At 38.5% G+C, this 24,823-nt stretch overlaps 1 protein-coding gene and 1 pseudogene across 4 annotated transcripts in view; one reads left to right on the top strand and one right to left on the bottom strand.

Moving 5' to 3' along the window:
- The window catches only part of LOC122210827 (fibrinogen silencer-binding protein), a 94,930-nt gene extending 73,049 nt beyond the window's left edge, over positions 1–21,881 (top strand). For all 4 annotated transcript variants that reach the window (XM_042923732.1, XM_042923733.1, XM_042923734.1 and 1 more), the window contains 6 exons: positions 1,792–2,082; positions 5,982–6,157; positions 13,607–13,868; positions 15,632–15,698; positions 15,890–16,090; positions 21,615–21,881. In XM_042923732.1, coding sequence (XP_042779666.1) covers positions 1,792–2,082; positions 5,982–6,157; positions 13,607–13,868; positions 15,632–15,698; positions 15,890–16,090; positions 21,615–21,832 — 1,215 coding nt within the window. In that variant the 3' untranslated portion in view covers positions 21,833–21,881. The remainder of the gene's footprint in view (positions 1–1,791; positions 2,083–5,981; positions 6,158–13,606; positions 13,869–15,631; positions 15,699–15,889; positions 16,091–21,614) is intronic.
- On the bottom strand, positions 19,105–19,858 carry LOC122210828 (annotated as a pseudogene).
- Positions 21,882–24,823: the final 2,942 nt, after the last annotated feature.

Below are 24,823 nucleotides of genomic sequence, written 5' to 3'. Positions count from 1 at the left end.
ACAGACATTTCTAAAGGTAGGAAAATGGTTAAAGCAGAGTCTGCATGTTGTTTACACAATGTATTTCATTGAATCTAAAATAATACCAATTGTAAGGTGCATGGTTATTTTATGAACCACTAAGGAAAACATGCTAATAAATATAGTTTAAGAAGTCATTGATGGTGGCTCAGTTGGTTAAGTTCCGATTTTGGTTCAGGTCATGATCTCACAGTTTGAGCCCTGCATTGGGCTCTCTGCTGTCAGCACAGAGCCCACTTAGGATCCTCTGTCTCCATCTCTCTCTGCCCCTTCCCCACTCTCTCTCTTCCTTTCTCTCAAAAGAAGCATTAAAAACAAATTTAAAAAAGCATCCTATATGAGAGAAGTTAAAGTATAAAAAAATACGTCTCAGAATTAATAAAATGATAATTAGTAAATATTTATTGAACATTTCCCATGAACCAGGAATGATACACAATAATAGCTTATGAATATATTTATTAGCATGGAAAATGTTAATCATATATTATTTAAAAATAAAATCACATTCATTTATTTACCCAACACCTACATGTTAAACATCTAAAGTGGGCCAAATGTAAAGTGTTAAATACTAGGGAAGACAGTGAAAAGCCAAACTGAATGGCGCCTTGTTCCCATGAAGCTTCAACTATAAAGATCCTGTTTTTGTTACAAATAAAAGTAAAATGTTAAATACATTTATATGTTAATATAAAGGAAAAAGACTTGGAAGATATACATAAAAGTGTTGACAGTAGTGGTTGTTTCTGATTGATTAAACTTGGTTTCAGTTTTAGTTTTAGTTTTGCATAACTGTGTTTTCTGACTTTTCTTCAGTGAAGCTATTTCTTTTGTAATAAAAATTGAAAATAGTTTTAAAATGTGAGGGGAATTTTTTATGATTTATATAGAAATGAATATATACATATGGGATATTATTTTAAGCTTCACTGTGAAGTTATGTATGCTCAAAAAAGAATTTAAGCTTATATTTCAATCATACTGTGTTTTGACTTAAAAAAGTACAGTGGTAAAAACTTTGAAACAAACAAAAAGAAGCAAACAAACTGGAAGCAAACATTTCTAATGAACAATGTTGTAATGATTTTGAAAGAATTAGCTGTGCTTTGTGCCAGTAATTTCTTGTAGGTTTAATTTTAGGGTCAATAACTTGTCAAAATATTTGCTTCCAAGAATTTGCTGAGTTAGTTCTTTGTTGATGATTTTAAGACTGTGTACCATGACAGTCTTCACATAAAAGCTTACTTTTAGAATAATTTAATTTGTAGATTGTTGATTGCTGATGGCTCTCAACGGTGCTAATAGCCAAACAAAGATTAGGAGACTGGCTTAATTTAGTTAAATGGTTATGCTGAACATTTAAAGAGATGATGGGTCATCTGGATGGCTCAGTTGGTTAAGCCTGACTTGGGCTCAGGTCATGATCTTTTTTGGGTTCAAGCCCTGCATCGGGCTCTGTGCTGACAGCTCAGAGCCTGGAGTCTGCTTCCCATTCCGTGTCTCTCTCTCTCTCTCTGCCCCTCCCCTGCTTGTGCTCTGTCTCTCTCTTTCAAAAATAAATAAATAAACATTTAAAATTAAAAAAAATAAATAAAGAGAATATGATTGGTTTTTCTATCCCAAACTCAAACTGAATTTATTCTGTTAAAAAAAAAATCTGAAGGGATGTAATTAGTAAATGGTTTATTGATATAAAATGTTTAATGTTCCTTTTAATTGCAATAATTCTTTGTTTATAACACTTTTAAGTCTGCGATTTTTCCATAGGAAGAAAAGGAGTTAGGAGAGAAAAGAGCAGCTGAACTTACTTGCCTCACTGGACTCTTTATCCTTAGAAGAACCCAAGAAGTCATAAATAAGTATCTTCCACCTAAAATAGAGAATGTAGTCTTTTGCCGACCAGGAGCACTACAGATTGAGCTTTATCGAAAGCTGTTGAATTCTCAGGCTGTCAGACTCTGCCTTCAAGGGTTGTTAGGAAATAGTCCTCATCTAATATGTATAGGAGCTCTTAAAAAGCTGTGCAATCACCCCTGCCTTTTGTTCAACTCTATAAAGGTAAGTAGTATCTGAGACTGTGTCAGAGATGTGAGCTAAGGGTTCTGTGTCATGTGAGTCTAAGAGGGCAAATTGGGCCAACCCCAGGGGTTGCATTTGTGGGTTTTCGAGAAGCTCTCCAGCCTCTCCTATATGTTTCATCTGTACAGCTTATCTAGCTTCTATTTGTTCAGAACATGTCCATACATATAGGACTGAACAAGGAGTGAAATGGATGTGAGGCACTGCCTTCTAGAGTTTGCCCCATGCCCTTTGGTATCTTATCTAACTAATACTTTGCTGTGGTCCTCCTTCCTATCTTATATATATGTAGCCAGTCAGTTTTGTTTGGTGCAAACAAATAGAAAATTTATCATTGAAAATAATTTAATTTTTTCCCATTATAAAAATAATATATGATACATATTGTATGAAATTTATAAAACTCAGAAAACCAGAAGAAAATTAAAGTCATCTGATTAGACTGTGAATTGGTGTAACTGAAAGATAGTTGGCAATGTGTACCAAAGCTTTAAAACTGTATGTATTTTGTGGCCTAGCAATACTTTTAGGAATTTATTATAAAGAAATAAAGCTCTCTAGCCAGAAAAAAAACCCGTAGTTCGATATTAATAATCTTAGCCAATACTTACTAAGCATATAAATGTACCCAACACTAAATGTTTTTCTAGCATTATTGGTGAGGAAACAGGGACTCAAAGATACGCATATATAATCTAGTTCTAGAGAAACTTAATTTTAATGATGTTATGCTTATTATTTTAAAATCTACTTTTTTCCACTAAATAAATTGAGAGCATTTCCCCAATTAGATACCTTCTCCAAGTATGATTTTTAATGATTATATAGTTGAACTAACCATTTGGATATTTAATAAACATAAGGCAGTTAGAGTATAGTGAGAGTTTTCTGTTTTGGAGTTAGAACTGGGTATCAGTTCCTATTCTACTGCTTACCAGTTCTTTAAGGGCAAATTTTTATTAAAAATTAAAAAAATTTTTTTTTGTATTTTTAATGAGCTGGGGAGGGGAAGAGAGGGAGACAGAGAATCTGAAGCAGGCTTTGTGCTGTCAGCGCAAAGCTGGATGTGGGCCTTGAAGCCATGAACTGTGAGATCATGACCTGAGCCGAAGTCAGATGCTTAACTGACTGAGCCACCCAGGTGCCCCTTTAAGGGCAAATTTAACCATGGTCAAGTTACATCTGTGGGCCTTTATTTTTCTTATTTCCAAAGAAGAGACAATAATAACTTCCTATGAACATACTATTTCATCAAGTTCCTGTGGCAACTTGATGAAATAGCATGGAAACAACCTAGCAGAATGCCTGACCACAGAAATTACACAATAACTATGAAAACTCTATTATCCCCAGCTCATTCTTAACACTGTTTTAGAACAGTTTTTATTCTTTTATTTTTTTCTTTAAACAGTAAAATCATAATTTACAAACAAAACGAAAGAAAACCCATGGATGCTGCATCACGCTTGAGGTCATTAGTTATATACTTGGAAAATGGAGTGTTCTACCAGAATTCTTCAAGTTTATCCTTCAATGAGTTATATTTACATAGTTTATCATAGGAGAAGTCAGCTTTCTATAACTCTGCAGTAAGCAGGATTATAACAATTTATTAATCAACTTTTTAAGAAACAGATTTTATATACAGTGATAAAAATTAAACCCTTTGGGCATGATGCCCAGCAAAAATAGAAGCCAAAAATTCTTCCTTAAAAGGTCGACTTTATCATAGCCCAGAATGCACCAGTTAACTAGTAATAGGCACAAGATACCACAAGCTTCAAAGAGGGTGCATAACTTACAATCTGAGTCTTGTTTGGTAAAGCCTTTCCTCTAACATCATAGCAAATGAGGATCAATAGAAAGTGGCTGAAATGAGCCTTCCACATGTATAAACAACCTTTAAGCAGAGTTTTTTTTTAATAAAGGTATTCCTGTTGAAACTAGGTTTTTTCCCCAAGTTCAGTCAAGGTGATGGGTTTCTTTTCAGGAAATGTGAATGGAATATAACCAAAAGAAGTGTAACTGATAACCAAAGGCTACAGAGAATCAGAAGAGTGAGTGCCATGACTGGCTGATATGAGAAGTCTAACTGGTAAACTCCCCTGTGATGGAGGTGATTTATCAGGCTGTCACAGAATGAAGATATTATCTATTAGTTGATTCTTAATTAGGGGTATTATGCATTACAATCTGGAAAGCTTTTAAAACTCCATTTGTCTAGACCTCAACACCCATGGACTGATTCAGAAACTCTGAGAGTAGAACCCAAGTATGAGGATTTGGAAAAAGTGACTCCCCAGGTGATTCTGATTACATGTTCCTGGCTAAGAACTTGTGCCATAAGATCACCATTTCCCTTGTATTTTTATTTAATATTCACCAGACAACTTTATGCTAATGATTTGGCTTCCCTTGTGGTTTCATGTGACAGAATGTATAGGCCACTTGGTTTAAATAGGCAAGTCTCCTTTGAAGGTCAATAAATTTATATTCTGACTTTGTTTCTTAATTTGATTAGTATGGCTCATTTGCCTAGAGCTTAAACTTACTCAGTTTCTGAACGTGAAAAGCTGTGGACTAGATCCTGGGTCTGTGGTCTTTTGATGACCTCTCCAAGGTATAGGCATCTTAGCAGACCTAAGCTGAAGCAGCCAGCAACCATCTCTTTCCCCTTGTATATTCCAGTGATATTAGTATCTTAGGTTTCCAAGTATTTTTAATCAAGTAACTTTACCCAACTATTATTATATTTTGGAAATAAGCCAAATATACTTTGTGCCTAGCATCTTACACTACAGGATTCACTGCCTTTAAGTGTTTCTGGAATTATTAAAGAGGGAACACAACACCCATGAAAACATAGGGAAGTATAATAAAGTATATAGTTAACTTCTCAATTAACTAAGGTCAAAGCTGAACTGTATTTTGTAACCATAAAGGTTAAGACTCAGTGCCCCCTTTGCCACCCAAAAAAGAGCTATAAATAATCAAATGGAATTTACATTGGGTCCTTAAGTATCTATAGGATTGGGATAATTGGACAGAAAAATGAGGAAGCATTCCAGGCAGGTGGAGTAGACTGAACAAAGTTTTAAAAACAGTGATAAATCTGGTAAATGTGGAACAAAGTGAGGAGACCAGCCAGTCTCAGAAATTTAACCTAAAAAGTGCTGTAGTTATTAATAAGTATATTTTTAGTTAAGTATTCACATGTCATCTAGGCACTTTTGGAAAAAGAATTTCAAAGGTGCTGATAATCACTTTGGAATAAAAGTATTCTAAAAATCATTGGTAATGTAAACAAAAATATAAGTAAGAATAAATTTCTGTTAACTTATGGCAGAATTATTCCTTCTTGTGGAAGAAATGGCTATGAGAAATTGCTCATAAGAGTGAGTAAACTCTTATGCTTGATTCTGAGTATAACCTGGGAGGTGCTGTGTGAAGCCCAAAATCAGGAAAGAGAAGTAATAGCAGAGGGAAGGAAAGAAGAGAAGAAAGGACATATCAGTGATGAGAGATCTTAGGGTTTTGGAGAGAACAGTTGTATCACTGTACTGTAGTTTCCTCTCTTATTTCTCTGCTGTCCCTCCTCCCCTTCCCAAGGAACATGTGGGCAGTGATGCTGCCCTTGTAGGGTGAAGATCACTTGCACTAGGAGACTGCATTGAATGGCTCTGTAATGAACTCAGTAGGATGCATGTTACCTTTTTCAAAAATGATCACATCGTAACCTATGAAGATTTACGTAATAGTTAACTTGGTCTTTTCAGGTGGCTATTAATCTTCACTTTCCCCCCCATAATTTTAGCATTTCTTTCCCTCCCAGTTAACAAAATAAACATGAGCCAGTTAACAATCATCCTTTTGAATAGGGAAAAGAATGTAGCTCAACGTGGGATGAAAATGAAGAAAGGAGTCTATATGAAGGCTTGGTAAATGTGTTCCCTGCTGATTACAACCCTCTCATGTTTACTGAGGAAGAGTCAGGAAAACTCCAAGTGCTGTTGAAGCTCTTAGCCGTTATCCGTGAACTTCGTCCCACTGAAAAGTAAGAGATCAATTTAATAAACTTGCTTGTAAGTGCTCGTGGAATTTTGGTTTAGACTATAGCTTTACTTCCTCTTCTCCCTCCTTCTTTGGGATCATGGTCTTTATTTAAGAAGAACTGTATCTAAAGGTAGATACATATGTTTACAAAAACCTGGAGACATCTTTTGATATCTAACACCTACTAATTTATTCCTCTCTCTCTTTTAGAATCCTTTCTTCTCTGTTGCTCAAATGTTGATACTTTAATTTTTAAGTTTATTTATTTATTTTGATAGAGACAGAGGGAGTACGAGTGGGGGAGAGGCAGAGAAAGAGGGAGAATCTCAAACAAGCTCCACCCTGTCAGCTCTGTCAGTAGAGCCACCCTGTCAGCAGAGCCCTTGTGCGGCTCGAAATCACAAAATTGAGACAATGACCTGAGCTAAAATCACGAGTTAGATACACAACCAACGGAGCCACTCAGACACCCCAAATGTCAATACTTCTTGGGGTTTCTCCATAGCCTTCTTCTTACTCTAAACAGCCTTCCTTGGTTTCCTCTACTCTCCATTGTTGCAACTCTTACTCATACAGTCTTGATTCCAAGTTTCTATCTCTGGTCCAACTCTGCCTTCTCATTCCCACATCCTTATTTCCTACTGTTTAATGGGCATCTAAATCTCTCTTGATGTCATGTAAGACTTTAAGGTACAGATATCCCCAACAGCTTTATCCTTTAACCTGATCCTTTTTCATCATTCCTTGGCTTGATGAATGGCACCATGATTCATGCAGAAAATCTAGTCATTCTAGACTCACTTTTTTTCTTCTCTCACCCAACATTGTCAGTAACTAAATTCTAGATTGTTATCTCTTAATCTTGGAATATACCTCCTTTCTGGTACCAAGATTTTTGTTTTGACTCTTGTAATTAATGATTTGGGTTATGATGGTCTCTCTCTTTTTTTTTTTTTTTTAATTTTTTTAACATTTATTTTTGAGACAGGGAGAGACAGAGCATGAACAGGGGAGGGTCAGAGAGAGGGAGACACAGAATATGAAGCAGGCTCCAGGCTCTGAGCTGTCAGCACAGAGCCCGACGCAGGGCTAGAACTCACGGACCGCAAGATCATGACCTGAGCCGCAGTCGGCCGCCTAACCGACTGAGCCACCCAGGCGCCCGTATGATGGTCTCTTATAAACTCCTTCCCTCTTTCAACCTCATCACATATCAACATTGCCCTAAATTATATTTCTAAACTACAAATGCTAACATATCACTGTCTTCCGTAAAAGTCCTTCAAAGACTCCTAATTGTCTTCCAGGAATTTCTAAACTCTATGTAGCACATTGGGCAAGGCTCTTCGTGACTGGCTAATGCCTCCTTTTCCAGCCTCATTTGCCACCACTTCTTCACACTTAACATGTGGTTCAGTCATACCAAACATCTACCAGACCTGCCATTTGCTCTGCTTCTCACCCTCTGCTTTTACATGTTACAAGCTCTCATGCCTCCACTGCCTTCACTTCTCATTCATCTGACCAGCTTTTTCTCTTCATTAAGACTCCGCTCCATTGCTTTCTCCTCTTGGAAGCCCCCAGCCTCAGATTGAGTTAGATATCCCTCTTCTGTACTCCCTTTGTGTCCTGTACCTACCTCTCCTGGAGCTCTTCTCACATCGTATTAGTTCTCATTTTAGTTCTCTTATATATCAGTATTTGTAATACAGGGACTGTGTCTTAATTATCTTTGTATCAAACTGTGTTTGTGAATTAAGGCAAAAATACATAGAAAAGATTGCAAAATAGTAATTACTTTTAATTGTCAAGGGATCTGGCATAACCTCTTTGGAGCATTTATACTATCATTTGACTTGTGCATATTTTTAGGTTTATTTTTCATAACAATGAAGGAATTAAAATAAGGAAACTTTCTATAAAGTATTTAATACAGTTTGATTAAAATGTTTTATAATATTTCATATGTACAAAAGAACATGTATAATATAGATGTGCAGATTGTGATCTAGTTTAATCTTATGAGTATAAACTTCAACTCAGACTTAACTATTTGCTTTTTTTGTTGTTGTGTTACTGGATCCTTTAAAATTTTTTTTTTTTAACGTTTATTTTATTTTTGAGACAGAGAGAGACAGAGCATGAACGGGGGAGGGGCAGAGAGAGAGGGAGACACAGAATTGGAAGCAGGCTCCAGGCTCTGAGCCATCAGCCCAGAGCCCGACGCGGGGCTCGAACTCACGGACCGTGAGATCGTGACCTGAGCTGAAGTCGGATGCTTAACCGACTGAGCCACCCAGGCGCCCCTCATCTTAACTGTTTCTAAGTGTATTGTTCAGTAGTGGTAGGTTCATTCACATTATTGTGCAGCCAATCTCCAGAACTCTTTTCATCTTGCAAAACTGAGACTGTACCCAGTATATAACAACTCCCCAGGCTTGCCTCCCCCTCGGCTCCTGGGAACTACCCTTCTACTTTCTGTCTCTGTGAATTTGACTACTCTAGGTACCTCATAAAAGTGAAATCATATAGTATATTGTCTTTTTGTGACTTGCTTATTTTACTTAGCTTAACGTTCTCAAGCTTCGTCCGTGTTGTAGCATGTGTTAGAATTTCTTTCTAAGGCTGAATAATATTCCATTGTATGTATTTTCCACATTTGTTTATCCATTCATCTGTTGAAGATCACTTAGGTAGCTTCCACCTTTTGGCTATTGTGAATAATGCTGCTATGAACATGGGTGTACAAATATTCCTTCAATACCCTGCCTTCAGTTCTTTTGGATATATACCCAGAAGTGAAATTGTTGGCTCATTTGGGAATTCTTTTAAAAATTTTTTGAGGAATCACCATACTGTTTTTCTTTTCTTTTTTAAAGTTTATTTATTTTGAGAGAGAGAGAGAAAGAGAGAGAGTGTAAGCAGGGGAGAGGCAGAGAAAGAGGGAGACAGAATCCCAAGCAGGCTCTGCACTGTTAGCATGGAGCCCAGTGCGGGGCTCGAACTCACGAACTGTGAGATCATGACCTGAGCTGAGAAGAGTTGGAGGCTTAAACGACTGAGCCACCCAGGTTCCCCCACACTGCTTTTCATAACATCTACACCATTTTACATTCCCACCAACAGTGCACGAGATTTCTAATTTCTCCACATTCTCACCAACAATGTTATTTTCTGTTTTTTGATAATAGCCATGCTATTGGATGTGTAATGATATCTCATTGTGGTTTTGATTTGCATTTCCCTAATGATTAGTGATGTTGGGCACCTTTTCATATACTCGCTGGCCGTTTCTATGTTTTCACTGGAGAAATGTTTATTCAAGTCCTTTGCCATTTTCTAATTGGGTTGTTTTTTAGGTGTTGAGTGATGGCCCTTTTTTTTTTTTAATAAAAAACTGAGTGTAGAGGCCAGGCTTTCCAAGGCTGGGCTGCCTATGCACAAAACTTTAAAAAGTTGTAGTGTTTGGTTCCAGGAGTAGTATTACTGTCTTCACTGTGACTACTGTGTTACCATTGACTTGAACCAGATAGTTATATTTTAGGTCTTCTGGGAAGACATCTTCTAGCACATAGGGTGTTTTTGAGTAGGTTAAGATGTGTTAGAACGGGGTGGAGGCATATCTGAGAACTCTTGTCCACCGGGTGACCCTTTTGTGGAATTTAAAAAAAAGAAACTTCAAAATTTAAAACCATTTATTTTCCCTCCTGGTTGTTGCATTCATGCACTAGGCTTCATGGCTTGGTGAGCAGACTTGATACTGCATTCCAGCCCCCCCCCCCCCCCCCCCCCCCCCCCCCCCCCCCGTGCTTCTCTTTGGTGGAGACTCTCCTGCTGGGTACAGCTTGCATTGTACTGTAGACCTGACGCCTTGCCTACACATTTCAGTTGCTTTAGGGGACAGTCTAGTGAACATAAAAATAATAGCCTGTTTCCAAGTGGATGTACTTGTGTGTGGGGGAGCTGCTCGAGACCTCTAAAAGAGGCTTGTCTGAGAGTCCTTACTAAGACAGTCACCTATCCCATCAATCTGCACCTAGCCTTGTAAGGATTTGTTGGGGGAAAATATTAAGCCAGAGTTTTTTTTCCTTCTAGTGAAGTTAGATCAGAAAAAACTATGTTTAGATAATATTATTCATCCCTATAAGGTTGCTAGGTGAACTGGGGGAGACCTCCAGGCCCTCCATCCAGCCTGTCCCAAAACATCACTGCAGTCTCTCAGTCTTGTCACAAGAAAAGAATTCAAGGACAGACCAGACAGAGTGGTTAAGTTGTGCTAGTGAAGAGTTTACTCAAGTGAGAGTACACTCTGGAGAGCGGGTGAACTCAAGGGAGAAGTTTGGGTCTCTCTCTTCTATTGACTGTTGTTAACTGAGGGGTGGGCTATTTATTGTTTGGGGAGAGGATTTCTTTGGGAGGAGGATTTTGTGTCTTTTCCCCCTTACTTGGTCAGGGCCTCTGACCTTCTTTGTTTTGGGCCTGTCTGGTTTGATCTGGCTTTTTGTGACTTTGTTTGTGGAATAGTGCTGGGACAGGTTGCTAACTTTCCTGGTAACTGGCCTTGACTCCCCCTTTGCTGGCTTCCAGGCATCCTGTTAAAGCCTGACTAACTGCCTACTCTAACAATAATAGATGAGAAAGAGGAAGGAAAAATGATTGAAATAGTAGTATAGGGATTATGGTAGATTGCAAAAATGGTCTAAGTTCTTCTCCATGTATCCATGTTCCTTTGCTAGGTAATTGTGAGTGATTTCCCACTCTGACTCTGAGCTGAGCCACATGACTTGCATTGGACCATGCAGTGTTGGCAAATATGGCACAAAAAAGAGACTTGCAAAGATCTTGTGCATTGGGGCTTTTCCTCCTTTGGGTTCCTGGAACCCTTCTGTCACCGTGTGAATAAACCTTGGGTAGCCTGATGAGTAGGTCAGCTAGTCCCCAGTTGACCTGGCAGCTGACTGCAGATGCTTGAGTTTGCCCAGCCACGACCAGCAGAGGAATCTTCTAGCTGAGCCCAGCCTAAATTGCCAATCTACTGTTAAAAAACAAAATTCAACCAAGTAAATTTTAAGATCTAATTGGCTTTATTAAACAATTCCTGAATCAGGCAGCATCCCATCTAGCAAGTAACTACAGAGGAGCTCTCCTGAGCTAAACTAACAAAAATGTTTTCAAGGCCGAGTGTTGGGGGGTGGGGAGAAAGGAATTTATTAGCAAGGAATGCATTGTTTAAGCAGGGTTGCCCTCCTAAGGGGAGCTGAAGGGGTCTATCAGTAAATTTCCTGGTATTGATCAGGAAATTCCATGTTGACTGGTTAAAGGTTACATTCCTTGGGGACTGAAATTGCAATTAGGTTAGTTATCAAGTCTTGTTTACTGACTTGGGGTCTTAACCTAAGTGATGCCATTTTGGGTCTGTGGTTTTCTTTTTAATACTACAGTTTGTAAGCTAAGTAGAAAATAAATGGTTGTTGTTTTAAGCCACTGAATTTTGGGATGGTTTGTTATGTAACAAAAAGTAACTGGTACAAGAAATACAAATATATTGTTGGATTATCTTTCCCTTCTTAGCATAGATATTTAAAATTATAACTGTTAAAGTTTGCTTTATTGTTTTTAGATTTCCAGTGCTAATAATATAAATATATAGGAAAGATTCTTTACCTTATTTTTATTTTTTGCTTTAGCTATTGTAAAAAATACTGTTTTTACTTTTTATATTATTTTATTGTTTTAAAATTTTTATTTTTCAAGGTGTTAAAAAGCTCATTGTAAAGCAACAGCCCCCATTTCCTCTCTGCCTTTGCATCCTGTTTCTCAGTGCAATCCCCAGCTCCCCTAGTGTATTGCCAGATCATGTGCTGTCACTGCTATCTTGTTATATCCACATTTTCATCTCCAGAATTTCTCTCTGGATTTATTTATTTATTTATATTATTATTATTATTATTATTATTAAAAATCGTTTTAAATATTTATTTAATTTTGAGAGAGACAGACTGTGAGCAGGGGAGGGGAAGAGAGAGACAGAAACAGAGAATCTGAAGCAGGCTCCAGGCTCTGAGCTGTCAGCACAGAGCCCAACGTGAGGCTTGAACCCACAAACTGTGAGATCATGACCTCACCTGAAGTTGGACTCATAACTGACTGAGCCACCCAGGTGCCCCTGGTGTTTCTTATTTGAGGATATTAATTATGTTCTTAAAATTGTTTCCTGTTTCCTCCATTGCTCTGTTTCATACAGGTTTCTTTTTTTTGTTGTTGTTTATTCATTTTAGTTTCTATTTTTCATGTTGGAACCTTACCTCTAATAGTTGGTGATCCATTCATATTTATGATTGATGTAGTAAGACGTTAATTGAACACTCCATGTGCCTGGGTAGGGCTGGTAGACTGGTGGCCCTCATTGGGTAATTAGACAGTGAGCTGGCTTTTTTATTTGGGGACTCCCTATCTGTGGACCTTTTCTTCAGGGTCATTTAAATCATTCCAGAGGTGAATCTTCCAATACTATCTTTTTGAGGTGGGATGTGAGAAGAAGGCCTGGCTACTGGTGTTCTGGGAGTTGGCAGTAAAAGGGAACTGGGATCGTACATCCAGTATACAGACTTTCATTTTGATTTCTCACTATAACCTTGCCTTCTAGAGTCCCTTGGTCTCAGTTTTCTTTGCGTTACTTTCTCCAAAATATAAACATTCTAGCTGAGAAAGAATAGTCATGGGAATAGAGTTTGGATTCTGTTTACCAGTGCTCTTATAATAGCTGCAGTCTAAACACCTTCCTTCTGAGGTATGTTAAGATTCCTTGATGTGAATAAATTTGTGCTTGTTTCTTATTAGAATCTACCTCCTTGGGCACTTAGGTTTTACATTGTCTGCACTCCTCAGCAGGTCACCATTCCATTCTCTGTTTTCACATATAACTATCTCCTTGCTTTATCAAAGGTAGAGTTATTTCTGTTTCTTGTTCTGATGTTTTTAGGGTGGCTTCAGAGAGGTGAAGAAAGCAGAAAGCAGTATCTTAATACTGGACATCTCTTAGATATTGATTTAAAAATTGAATTTAAGGGATGCCTGGGTGACTCAGTTGGTTAAGTGTCCGACTTTGGCTCAGGTCATGATCTCACAATTCATGAGTTTGAGCCCTGTGTTGGGCTCTGTGCTGACAGCTTGGAACCTGGAGCCTGCTTTGGATTCTGTGTGTCCCTTTCTCTCTGCCCCTCCCCTGCTTTCACTCTGTCTCTGTCTCTGTTTCTCTCTCTCTCAAAAATAAACATAAAAAAAACTAAAAATTGAATTTTAAGGAGAACCTGTGATTTAGTTGTACAAGGTCATTGCTGCATGTTCTATAAATATCACTGATAGTATCACTGTAGTATTTCCTTTCAATTAAAAAAACCTAATACTGCTTTAAAATTATATATAAAGACTCTTTCTTTTTGATTGGCAGGGTGGTGTTGGTGTCCAACTACACACAAACCTTGAATATTCTACAAGAAGTATGCAGGCGTCATGGATATGCTTTTACAAGACTTGATGGACAAACACCAGTCTCTCAAAGACAGCAAATTGTTGATGGCTTTAATAGTAAATACTCTTCTGATTTTATTTTTTTGTTAAGTTCAAAAGCTGGTGGTGTGGGACTTAACCTTATTGGAGGATCTCACTTAATTCTGTATGATATTGATTGGAATCCAGCCACTGATATCCAGGTATGACTATTTATGAATTAAATAAACATTATGGGGTGGCTTGGTGGCTCAGTTAGTTAAGCATCTGACTCTTGATTTTGGCTCAGGTCATGATCTCATGGTTTGTGAGTTCCAGCCCCGCGTTGGGCTCTGCGGTGACAGCAAGGAGCCTGCTTGGGATCTTGGGATTCTCTCTCTCTCCGCCCCTCTTGTGTGCATGCACATACTCTTTCTTTTTCTCTAAACAAACAAATAAATAAACATAAAAAAAAATAAACATTATAGAATGCATACTGGGGAACTAAAGCCTGCCAGGGATATGAAGATGAAGAGGATATATAATTGCTGCATATTGAGCCCTTACTTTCGATCAGGCACTCTGCTAGGTGCTTTACATCTGTTTAATGTTCACAATAATCCTGCAAATGTGGATATTATTAACCTGTTTTACAGATAAAGATATGGAAGCTTATTCTGGGCCACATAGCTTAGAAGAGGCAGAGCCAGGATTCAGACCCAAACCTGTATTTCTCTGTTCTCTACTCTACTGCACAGTTGGGTCTTCAGGATGCTCATGACCATCAGGGAAAGAAAATAAAGTATTATAGATGCTCTGATCAGTGTTTGTGCAGGGTGTAGTAAAGATATTAAGTTAACTGATTTAGGAAAATATTTCAGAAGCAGCTTTTGTTTTCTTCGGAATACAGTCTATCTTCACATATTTTCAGATTTCTACCTACAGTTTGCACTCACTTAGTGTCTATGTTGGGGGACTCGAAGACAGCCCTCAGGTTCAGTGGTTACTAGAAGGACTCACAGAACCCAGAAAAACAGCTATACTCATAGTTACGGTTTATTACAGTGAAAGGAAACAGACTAAAATCAGTAAAGGTAAAAGGCACATGGGGAGTTCAGGAGAGATGAGGCACAAGCCTCCAGTTGTCCTCTCCCACTGATGTTGTATGTACAACACTTAATTCTCCTAGCACTGATGAGTGACAACACATATTGGAGTATTGCCATCCAGAGCAGTTCGCTCAAGTCTTGGTGTCCAGAGATTTTGTTGGAGGTCAGACATGTAGGCATGGAGTACCAGTGTGGCTGGCCTAAGTTGCTCAGTCTCCAACCCCACCACAGGTCAAACTGGTCTATAGCCCACACCTGAGTCAAATTGTTGGTAAAAACTATCTTTACTAAGGCCCAAGGCCTTAGGTAAACTAAGATGCTCTAATCAGGCAGGAATTGACAAGGGCTTAGAGTTTATCTCCCAGGAGCTGGTTGAAAGTGAGACATTTCTTTGGAATGTGTGGGATTTGAACACCAACTGTTTACACTATCATTGATACGTTGTGAAACCACAGGAATCTACCCAGAGCCTGAACTGATTGCAGGTATCTTAGGGATTCATAAGCTACTTGGAATGAGAATAAACCCTCCATGCCCATGCTATACTTGTTTCTTTGAGTTCTTGCTGTCCAAATTCGCTGTCCTGTTCTTTGAGGCAGATAGATCCCCTCACTGTTGTGTGACAACTCTGCAGCTTTTTTACAGTACGATAGTGAGTGTTCATCCCTACCTTTCTTTCCAGGAAAAGAGTATGAAGTGGAGAATGCTTGGGTATGCCTGGGCTTTGTTTTCTGAAGCTATAAGTGAAATCTAGAATTCCTAATCTTACATATGTTAAGATAAGCATATGCTTATCTTGTTAGTATAAGCAATATGCTTATGTGGACAGGGCTACTGGTTTCCACTGTACTCTCAGAATTTTCATCTGTTTTCTATAGGCAATGTCTAGAGTATGGAGAGATGGTCAGAAACATCCTGTACATATTTACAGACTCCTAACCACAGGTAATAACCCTTCAGTATGACAAAAAATGTAGTCTTTTGAAGAGTTAAAACAATTTTTTTTTGCTCAGTCTGTACTTTGATATCAGAAATATTGTTATTTTGTTAAACAGTATGCTAATAAACATGTTTTACCCTACAAAAATAACAGACTTAAAGATCTGAAGGAAATCTAATCAATGTTTTCTCTTTAGGTACAATAGAAGAAAAGATTTATCAGAGACAAATCAGTAAGCAAGATCTTTCAGGGGCAGTTGTAGACGTAACCAAGACCTCTGAACATATCCAGTTCTCAGTAGAGGAGCTTAAAAATTTGTTTACATTACATGAAAGTTCACATTGTGTTACCCATGACCTGCTTGACTGTGAATGTACAGGAGACAAAGATCATACAGGTTAGTTGTATTTTAATTCTGTTATGATGGTAAAGTTAATTTATCTCTCTTTAGCAGTTGAAAACATTTAAATACAGAATAACTGAAATATTTACCATTTGCGTTTATTACTTTTCTTTTTTTTCTCAGGTCATAGGGCACCTGCCAGATGAATATTTGAGAAAATATTAATTAGAACCTTATTAGTTGTCTCAATTTAGCGTCTTCTGAATTAGTTGTTAAATGTTTAACTTGTTTAGGAAAATCTTTCAAGTCCTGGTATAATGACTTCAGAGTTACAAAAAATGTTTTTAATCCTTATTTCTATTTCCTAAAAAACATACTTGACAGAATAATCCTACTGGTTTTTTTTTTTTTGGTTTAGAGCTTATTTATAATGTGGTCATACCTTCTGAGGCAGTTAGCATGGGCCACCATACTTCTCAGTACTTGACAGACTCCCAGTGCTGCTTAAGTGAGCCTGAGAATGTCAGCCCTTCAGAGTTGACACTGTTCAGATAGGAACTGGATCAGGAGTAGGACTTGAGCAAGCAATATCCAGTGGTTTGAAGTCCCTTGGTAAATTGTGTTGAAAAGGTTTAAGAAATTAGACTGTACAAGACTGACATGGAAGAATTATATTTTATGTAAGTCAACATTTGATTCTCTCTCTTGTATGGTTTTTCTATTTTAATAATTTCTGCTTATTTTCTCTTCATTTTTCCTTGTATTTACTCTGGTTTTTTTTTCTTATTTTTCAAGTGGAGTGCTTAGCTTGATGATTTTAAGACTTCTTTTCTAAAATGGGTATTTAAGGCTGTAAATTTTCCTCTCGGCTGAATCTCATAATTTTGATATGTAGTCTTTTTATTATTCAGTTCTAAATGTTTCATATTTTCCACCGTGATTTCTGCTTTGACTCATGTGTTGTATAAAAGTATGTTTTAAATGTATTTTAGTTTTTGTTATTGTGTTCCGGCTACTGCAATGTAGTCAGATAGATATATGGTCTGTGAGATATTGATTCTTTGGTAACTATAATGATGTGTGTGGCCTGGTATGTGGTCACTTTGTAAATGTTTCTTGTGTGCATGAAAACCATGTATATTCTCTTAATTACGTAGTTTAGAGTTGTGCCATGTTAGTCAAATTTTCTGTTAAAATCAATTTTATCTTATTTTACAGATTTAAAAATTAAGTATTTTAACTTATAAATTGTTAATATATTTACATGGTCAAGTATTTAAATATATAAAATGTATATATGAAAACTCTATGATACCCTTGTCTGCCTAATTTCTAGCCCCTATCCCATAACCATTATTAGCTTTTTGTGTGTCCTTCTAGATATATTTTTATGTTCATGCAAATAACTCTGAATATATATTCTTGTCCAGTTTTCCTACCAATAAAGGGTAGCGTAGTAAATAGATACAGGTCTGTACCTTTTTCACTTAATAGTATATCTTGAAATCTTTCCATATCATTCCAGAAGGTTTCCTTATTCTTTTTTTCCCTTATATAATCCTCCATTTTACTTGTCCCCCACAGGTATCATTAGGTATAATTACGGGTATAATTAGGTATATCAATTAGGTTCTTTCCACTCAGTGTATATCTTTATTCATACATCTTTTCCCATATGTTCAAGTATATCTATAAGGTAAATTATCAGTGCTGTTGGGTCAGAAAATATGTACATTTATAATTTTTATTTTGCTTTATTATTTTTTTAATGTTTATTATTTTTGAGAGAGAGAAAGCACCCAAGCAGCAGAGGAGGAGCAGAGGAAGAGGGAGACAGAGGATTCAAAGCAGGCTCTGTGCTGACAGCAGAGATCCTAATATGGGGCTTGAACTCACAAACCGTGAGATCATGACCTAAACTGAAGTTAGACACTAAACCAACTGAACCACCCAGGCGCCCTGTTGTCTTTTCATGTTCTGCTTATTCCAACAAAGGCCTACTAGTGGTTAACTCTCAATCTTTGATTTTTCAAAGTATATTTGTTTTTTTTCCTCTCTCTCAAATGCTGTCTTTGCTAGGTGTACAATTCTAGTCAGTAGGGTGTTTTTGTTTTTATTTTGTCAGTACTTTGAAGGTATTATCCTACTGTCTTCTAGATTCTTAATGTTGTCATCTCTTAAGACCTCAATGATTTTTGACATTGACAGGATTTAGATATTAAGGAAAGACAGTTTTAAGTGTGATGAAATTTTAAAAGAAGTCTTTATCTTTTAGAAATATGAAGTGAAATATTTACAGTTGAAATGATATGTACAGTTGAAATGATATGTACTATATATTGATTTCATAATAATAAGGAAGTAGAGAAAGCCTAAATAAAACAGGATTGGCTATTGATGGTTACTGAAGGTGGGGTGCATAATAAATCTTTAGGTTCTTCATTTCTGTCTTGTCAACTTTTTCTTTTTTATTGTTTATTTATTTTTGAGAGAGAGAGAAAGAGAAAGCAAGCGAATGGGGGGGAGAGGCAAAGAGACAGTGAGGCACAGAATCTGAAGCAGGCTCCAGCTTCTAAGCTGTCAGCACAGGGCCCGATGGAGGGCTCGAACTCATAAACTGCAAGACATGACCTGAGCCGAAGTTGGACGCTTAACCAACTGAGCCACTCAGGCGCCCCTATCTTGTCAACTTTTATATATATTTGAAATTTCCCGTAAATAAAATGCTTTTTTTTTTTTTTTTAAATGTTTAGTTTTGAGACAGTGTGAGCGGTGGGGGGGGGGGGGGGGGGGAGGGGAGGGCAGAGAGAGAAGGGGACAGAGGATCCAAAACAGGCTCCATGCTGATGGCAGTGAGCCTAATGTGGGGCTTGGACTCAAGAACCATGAGAATATGACCTGAGCCAAAGTCACATGCTCAACCAACTGAGCCATCCAGGTGCCCCCATAAATAAAATGTTTAAAAAAAACCCTTTCAGTAGCTTCCATTACTCTTAAAGATAGAGATTATAAAATCTTCATTTTTTTTTCTTTTTGACAAAGTGTTTATTGAATTTAATGTGGCTATGGGGTGTCTCTTACTGTATCCTAGAATTCTAGGAATCAGGGAGGCGGTAACGTGGCAATGGTGAATTTGGGAATCTGGTCCCCCAAAAGTACCTGCCGCTCCACCCCTAACTCCTGGATGGCTGCCAGGCGGATCACACCTCTGCTGGAGCCATCCTGTTCCATGGCTGAAGTGAGGGCATTGGCAGACACTCTTCCTTGGTTATGCCTTCCCGGTAGGTAGTGTCGACATAGTCCTAGATATAGGAGCTCCCAGAGCCCCCAGTGGCAAAGGACTGCCTTACCATCATACCCCCCCCCCCCGCCCAGGGGCACTGAGTACACCTGGCCTCCTTCTTGGGAGTCCCAGCCTGCAGTGATGATTCCTGCCATCAATTCTTCCTGGTATAGGTAACACATCTCCTTAAAGAGGCTGGCGGCTGTGTACAGCAGTGGAGGCTCATTTAGCTCAATGCTGTGGAAACCAAGCTGATACGTGACAGCATCAGCTACTGCCTGGGTATCTGCTGCTGAGCCTGAGCGGCAGCAGAAGATACGGTCATGGATAGGGGTCAGCTTGTCAGTCACTCGATTGGCAATGTAGGACCCAGTGGTAGTTCTGGAGTCGCCTGCGAGAACCATGCCCCCTTCAAATTGTATGGCCATAATAGTGGTCCCTGTGGAGACTTCCTGGCTTTCCCAGTTGGGGGCAATAGCCTCGGGACCCCAGGCTGGGACAGACCCCGCTCCTCCACCGGATTCTAAGGTGGCCGCCATCTTCCTCCTCTAAAATCTTCATTTTAATTAAAGTTTTTTTTTTTTTTAATTTTTTAACGTTTATTTATGTTTGAGAGAGGGAGAGAGATTGCAAGCAGGGAAAGGTCAGAGAGAGAGGGAGACACAGAATCCAAAGCAGGCTCCAGGCTCCAATCTGTCAGCACAGAGCCCAATGTGGGGCTCAAACCCATGAACCGTGAGATCATGACCTGAACAGAAGTTGGACACTCAACTGACTGAGCCACTCAGGCACCCCTTCATTTTAATTAATTAGTCAATTGATTTTTTGAGACAAAAGTCTTTATTATTTGTTTAATGTTTATTTTTGAGAGAGAGAGCTTAAGAGTGGGGGGGGGGGGGGGACAGTGAGAGAGGGAGACACAGAATCCCAAGCAGGCTCCATGCAGCCAGCGCAGATCCTGATGCCAGGCTTGATCTCAGAAACTGTGAGCGTGTGACCTGAGCCAAAATCCTGAGTCAAATGCTCAACTGACTGAGCCACCCAGATGCCCTGTTTATATATTTAAGACTAAAATCTTTAAAGTGGTTAGTTAGGATAGGGTAGTGCTGTAATAGGAAAGCACAGTGGCCTACCACAATAGAAGTGTATTTCTCATTCATGTCACAGGGCGCATAATAGTAACTAGTGGACAGCTAGTTACTATTACTCGCTATTTACTACTACTAAATCTCGGAGGTAATTTAGTGACCTAGGCTTCTTCCACTTTTCATTCTACCATCCTCTTAGGCCTTAGAGTTCGCTGCTGGGATCCCTGCATCTGCCAGCCAGCAGGTGAGAGAAGAAGAAAGGTAGAAAACCATGTGATATGGGGGATTTTTCTAAGCCAGCCCTGGAAGTGACCAGAGCACTTCTACCGTCTTCCATAGGCCAGACTCCATGATTGCATCTAAGTGCAAGGGAGACTAGAGAAATGTGGCTGAGTGGCCTGGAGGAAAGAGATAGGGATTTCATGAGTAACTACTAGCCTCTGCCATTCAGGATTTGATCACAGTGTTTTGCATCTGGTCCTTGAATGCACTTTACCCTGCATTACTCAACTTCTTGCATCTTTCTTTGGCTTTGCTTTCTGGGCTCTCTGGTTGCCTTGGGCTCCTGTGAGTTCGTCAGACTGTGCCAGACTCCCTTCACTTTCGTTCCTTCTCCTGGAGTGCTTCACCTCCTTTCCTCATCTGGTTCTTGCCTTCTCATCCTTCAGATCTTAATAAAACAAGTCAGTTCTTGTTACATGTGCTCAGAGTCCCCTGTATCTTAATTCCTTACCCTTACCACTGTTTGTAATACAGCTGCACAGTGCCTTGTCTTCGATTTTGAAATCTAGGAAGATTGAAAGACCAGAAGTTGGTTTTTTTTCTTTATAAGTTTGCAACAAACTTATTGGGTGGCAAAAACTTTAAGTCAATGTGACTTAATGTAGTCATTAACCCATTTCATAAGACTATTCATATGACTTGCTGCAGAATATTAATGTGTTTGATGATGGAGTGCTGTTCCAGATCGTTCCAATTATATTCTGAATTTGGAAACATATCTGTCCCAAAGGTTTTAGGTAAGGGATTATATATCTGTAATACATCTCTTTGATTATTTGTTTAATGTAGACCACGATGCCCTTGAAGTCGGAGACTAAAATGTAATAAATTATATAAGCTCATTGTGTCATAAAATAAAAAAAGTACTATTTATAGTAGGGTATTGATTGGCCTAAGGATTTTCTCATTGTTTTACTTATTTCAGGTGATTCGTTGGAAAAAGTCCCTATCTCTAGAAATTGTCAGCTTGGTCCACATCACCAGAAGTCTAGCTCTCTGAAACCTCTCTCCATGTCACAGCTGAAGCAATGGAAACATTTTTCTGGAGATCATTTAAATCTTACAGATCCTTTTCTTGAAAGAATAAGAGAAAATGTCTCATTCTTTTTTCAGAATATAACCAACCAAAGTACTGTTATATAAAAAGCGATTACTTCATGACATTCTCTTGCCAACTCTTTAAAAAATTAACATAATAATTAAATGTAATTTTTGAAAACTAATAGAATTATTTAAGTTATATTTTTTGTTGCAACATATAATTTTGATACATGGTCAAAATTTGAGTTGCTTAATTTTTTGTATGTATGCTTCAATGTTGAAATATTAAAGACATGCTTCTGTCATCAGATTATTAATTAATGTTTCATAATTAATGCACTTTTATTAAATACCCCTTAAAGAATTTTAATAAGGACTATAAAAAGGTAAAATACCTAGTCTCAGTCTCTGGGAAATCTGATCTGATTAGGAATATTAGACACAGATGTGTGAGACCATTGAAAAACTTGATCAGTTTAAGCTATAGCTCTAGGGAGCAAGAGAATCAGCACCTAGGACTGCAGAGGCTGACGATCCTGAATGTAATAGTTGCTGCAAAGCAGTTGGAGTGAGCGTGGTCAGTAGGTTGGGGCAGGAGATGAAGGACGATGGGACACTTCAGAACACCAGCTCCTAATCTGAGACCTTAGACACATAGGGCACTGACAAGCAGTCTGTAAAGCAGTGTCCACCAAACATTGTTTGTATTCTGAATTAAGAAAGGTTCAGCTACCCTCATGTCGAGGGTTGTCTGTAGTAATTTTTGACATTAAAAAGAGAGTTTTAATTTTAATGTACAAAGCAAGCTTTAGAAGACTGAAGTCTACAAGGAGAAAGGAATTTCTCAGTCTCCAGCTGGGGCGTCTACAATCAGCTTCTGCTTCCATTTAGGAAAATTTCTTTTAGGCTGAATATTGTCTTGAGGTCTTGAATAAAGACTCAATAATTATGTATGAGCAAATCTGAGTTCTTCAGATTTCTAGTGCCATACCTGGGCAGTTGTACATCTAGGATTCATGAATAGGCCCAAATTTGTCGGTGAGGAAGTAGTCAACTAATAATAAGCAAAAATGGTGTCTCTTGGCCCTATGTATAGACCTCATATATGAGGCTTTCCATATAAAACTTCTTTCAGTATCTATCTTGCATCATGTTATTCTCAGGTGTAAAATCCTTAAAAAAATACAATGATAGAGACTAGTAACTTTATCGTCTATCTTAAACTGTAGTGGATGCTAGAGCGTGCTGTCCAGATTGCCAGTGTGTTTGTTTCCCTAGGTGTCTGCCACCACTCCTAGCCAAATCCCTGCCTAAGTATAGCCCTGAGCTGAAAAGCGCTGCCTCACCCAAGTTTATGCTCCCTCCGCAGGGTAGCTGTCATCCAGTGATTTGTTGATGTAGGTTGCAAAGGCCCAGCTCCAGAGCTCTTCAGGACAAGTCTAAAGGACGGTCCAGCTCCAGACCTCCTCAGTCGAGGCTTTTGCTGCAGCTTTAGTGCAGTTCAGCCTCTCTCTCTGTTCAGTCATGCTTCCCTCACTCCCTTACAGATGTTGTTCCAAAGAGCACTTCCCAACAAATTCGCTGTAAGCAAATCTGCCTCAGCATGTTTTCCGCAGAAGCTGACCCATGACACTATCCACGACATATTGCTGAAGAAAAGCATTTTAGTAATTATAATTGATGGCATTCAATTGTAAATACTTGTAGGCAGAATAATTTAATTGGATGAGCTGATATGAAAGTTTAAAAAATAGTATAAGTTTTGCTTTATACTATTTGAAAAATTAGACTCTGCAGAAAGAATTACCACTTGTACATTCACAGTGTTGTGCAGTCACTACCACTATCCGTTTTCAGAAAAGAGTTCTCTTCTTAATGTCTTCCTTTCTTTCTTCCTGGGCACTGTCAACCCAAAGCTGTTGGCCTCCATCCTAACTGATAAATGCAGTGAACTCTTTTCAGTCTTTATCTCAGCTTTTTTTCACATTAAATACTGGCGAACACTTTCTTCTTGAAACTCTTGCCTTCCTTAATTTTGATTAAATGAGTATATTCATTTGTCATTCCACAAATAGTTTTTAAATTAAAAAAAAATTTAACGTTTATTTATTTTGAGAAATACATATAGAGAGCAAGCAGGGGAGGGGCAGAGAGAGGGAGACAGAGAATCCCAAGCAGGCTGCACGCCATTAATACAGAGCCCGATGTGGGTCTCAAATCCATGGACCATGAGACCATGACCTAAGCCTAAAGATGCCCAACCAACTGAGCCACCCAGGCACCCCTAATTTTAAAGTTTATTTATTTATTCTGAGAGAGAAAGAGAGTGGGGAGGGGCAGAGAGGGAGGGAGAGAGAGAAGCCCAAGCAGGCTCCACACTGTCAGCACAGAGCCTGACTTGGGGCTCAAATTCATGAAGTCGTGAGATCTTGACCTGAGCCAAAATCAAGAGCCAGACGCTCAACGGACTGAACCACCCAGGTGTCCCTCCACAAATATTGAGTAGCTAGCAACATGTTGGACATTGTCCTTGGGGTTGTGCATACAACAATGAATACCACAGGCAGTCTCCATCCTGACACTTTCATTCTAGCACACAGAAAACAGTGCACATATGTAATACAGCACATGATAAGTGCTATGAAGAAAAATAAGTGGAATAAAGGAAAGATATTAAAGTGGGGCTGTGGATTGCTATTTATATAGGATTAATTTATGCAGAGACCTGAAAGAACCATGACATTCTGTTGGAAAAATGTTCCAGACAGAAGGAACCTCGTGCAAAGGCCTTGAGACAGATGAAGGAGTGTATGACATGTTTGAGAAACAGCCAGAGGTCATTGTGGAGAGAGTAAGAGTAGTAAAAAATGAGGTCAAAGAGATGATGGTGGGGGGCAATTCAAATGGTAGAGAGCACTGAAGATGGTCTTGAGAGCTTTAGCTTTTACTCTTGAGGGAGATGGAAAACCACCAGGATTTGAGCCAAGGAAAGACATGATCTGAATTGCTCTGGTGATGGAACGGAATGGTGGAACATGGGGTGGAAGCAAGATGAGTTACAAGATTATTGCAATAATCTAGTTAAGAGATAAT

The sequence above is a fragment of the Panthera leo genome, chromosome F2 (genome assembly GCF_018350215.1).
Source record: "Panthera leo isolate Ple1 chromosome F2, P.leo_Ple1_pat1.1, whole genome shotgun sequence".
In the NCBI taxonomy this organism is placed as follows: Eukaryota; Metazoa; Chordata; class Mammalia; order Carnivora; family Felidae; genus Panthera; species Panthera leo.
The sequence above is the reverse complement of the archived record's forward strand: the minus strand, read 5'-3'. Positions and strand labels throughout refer to the sequence as shown.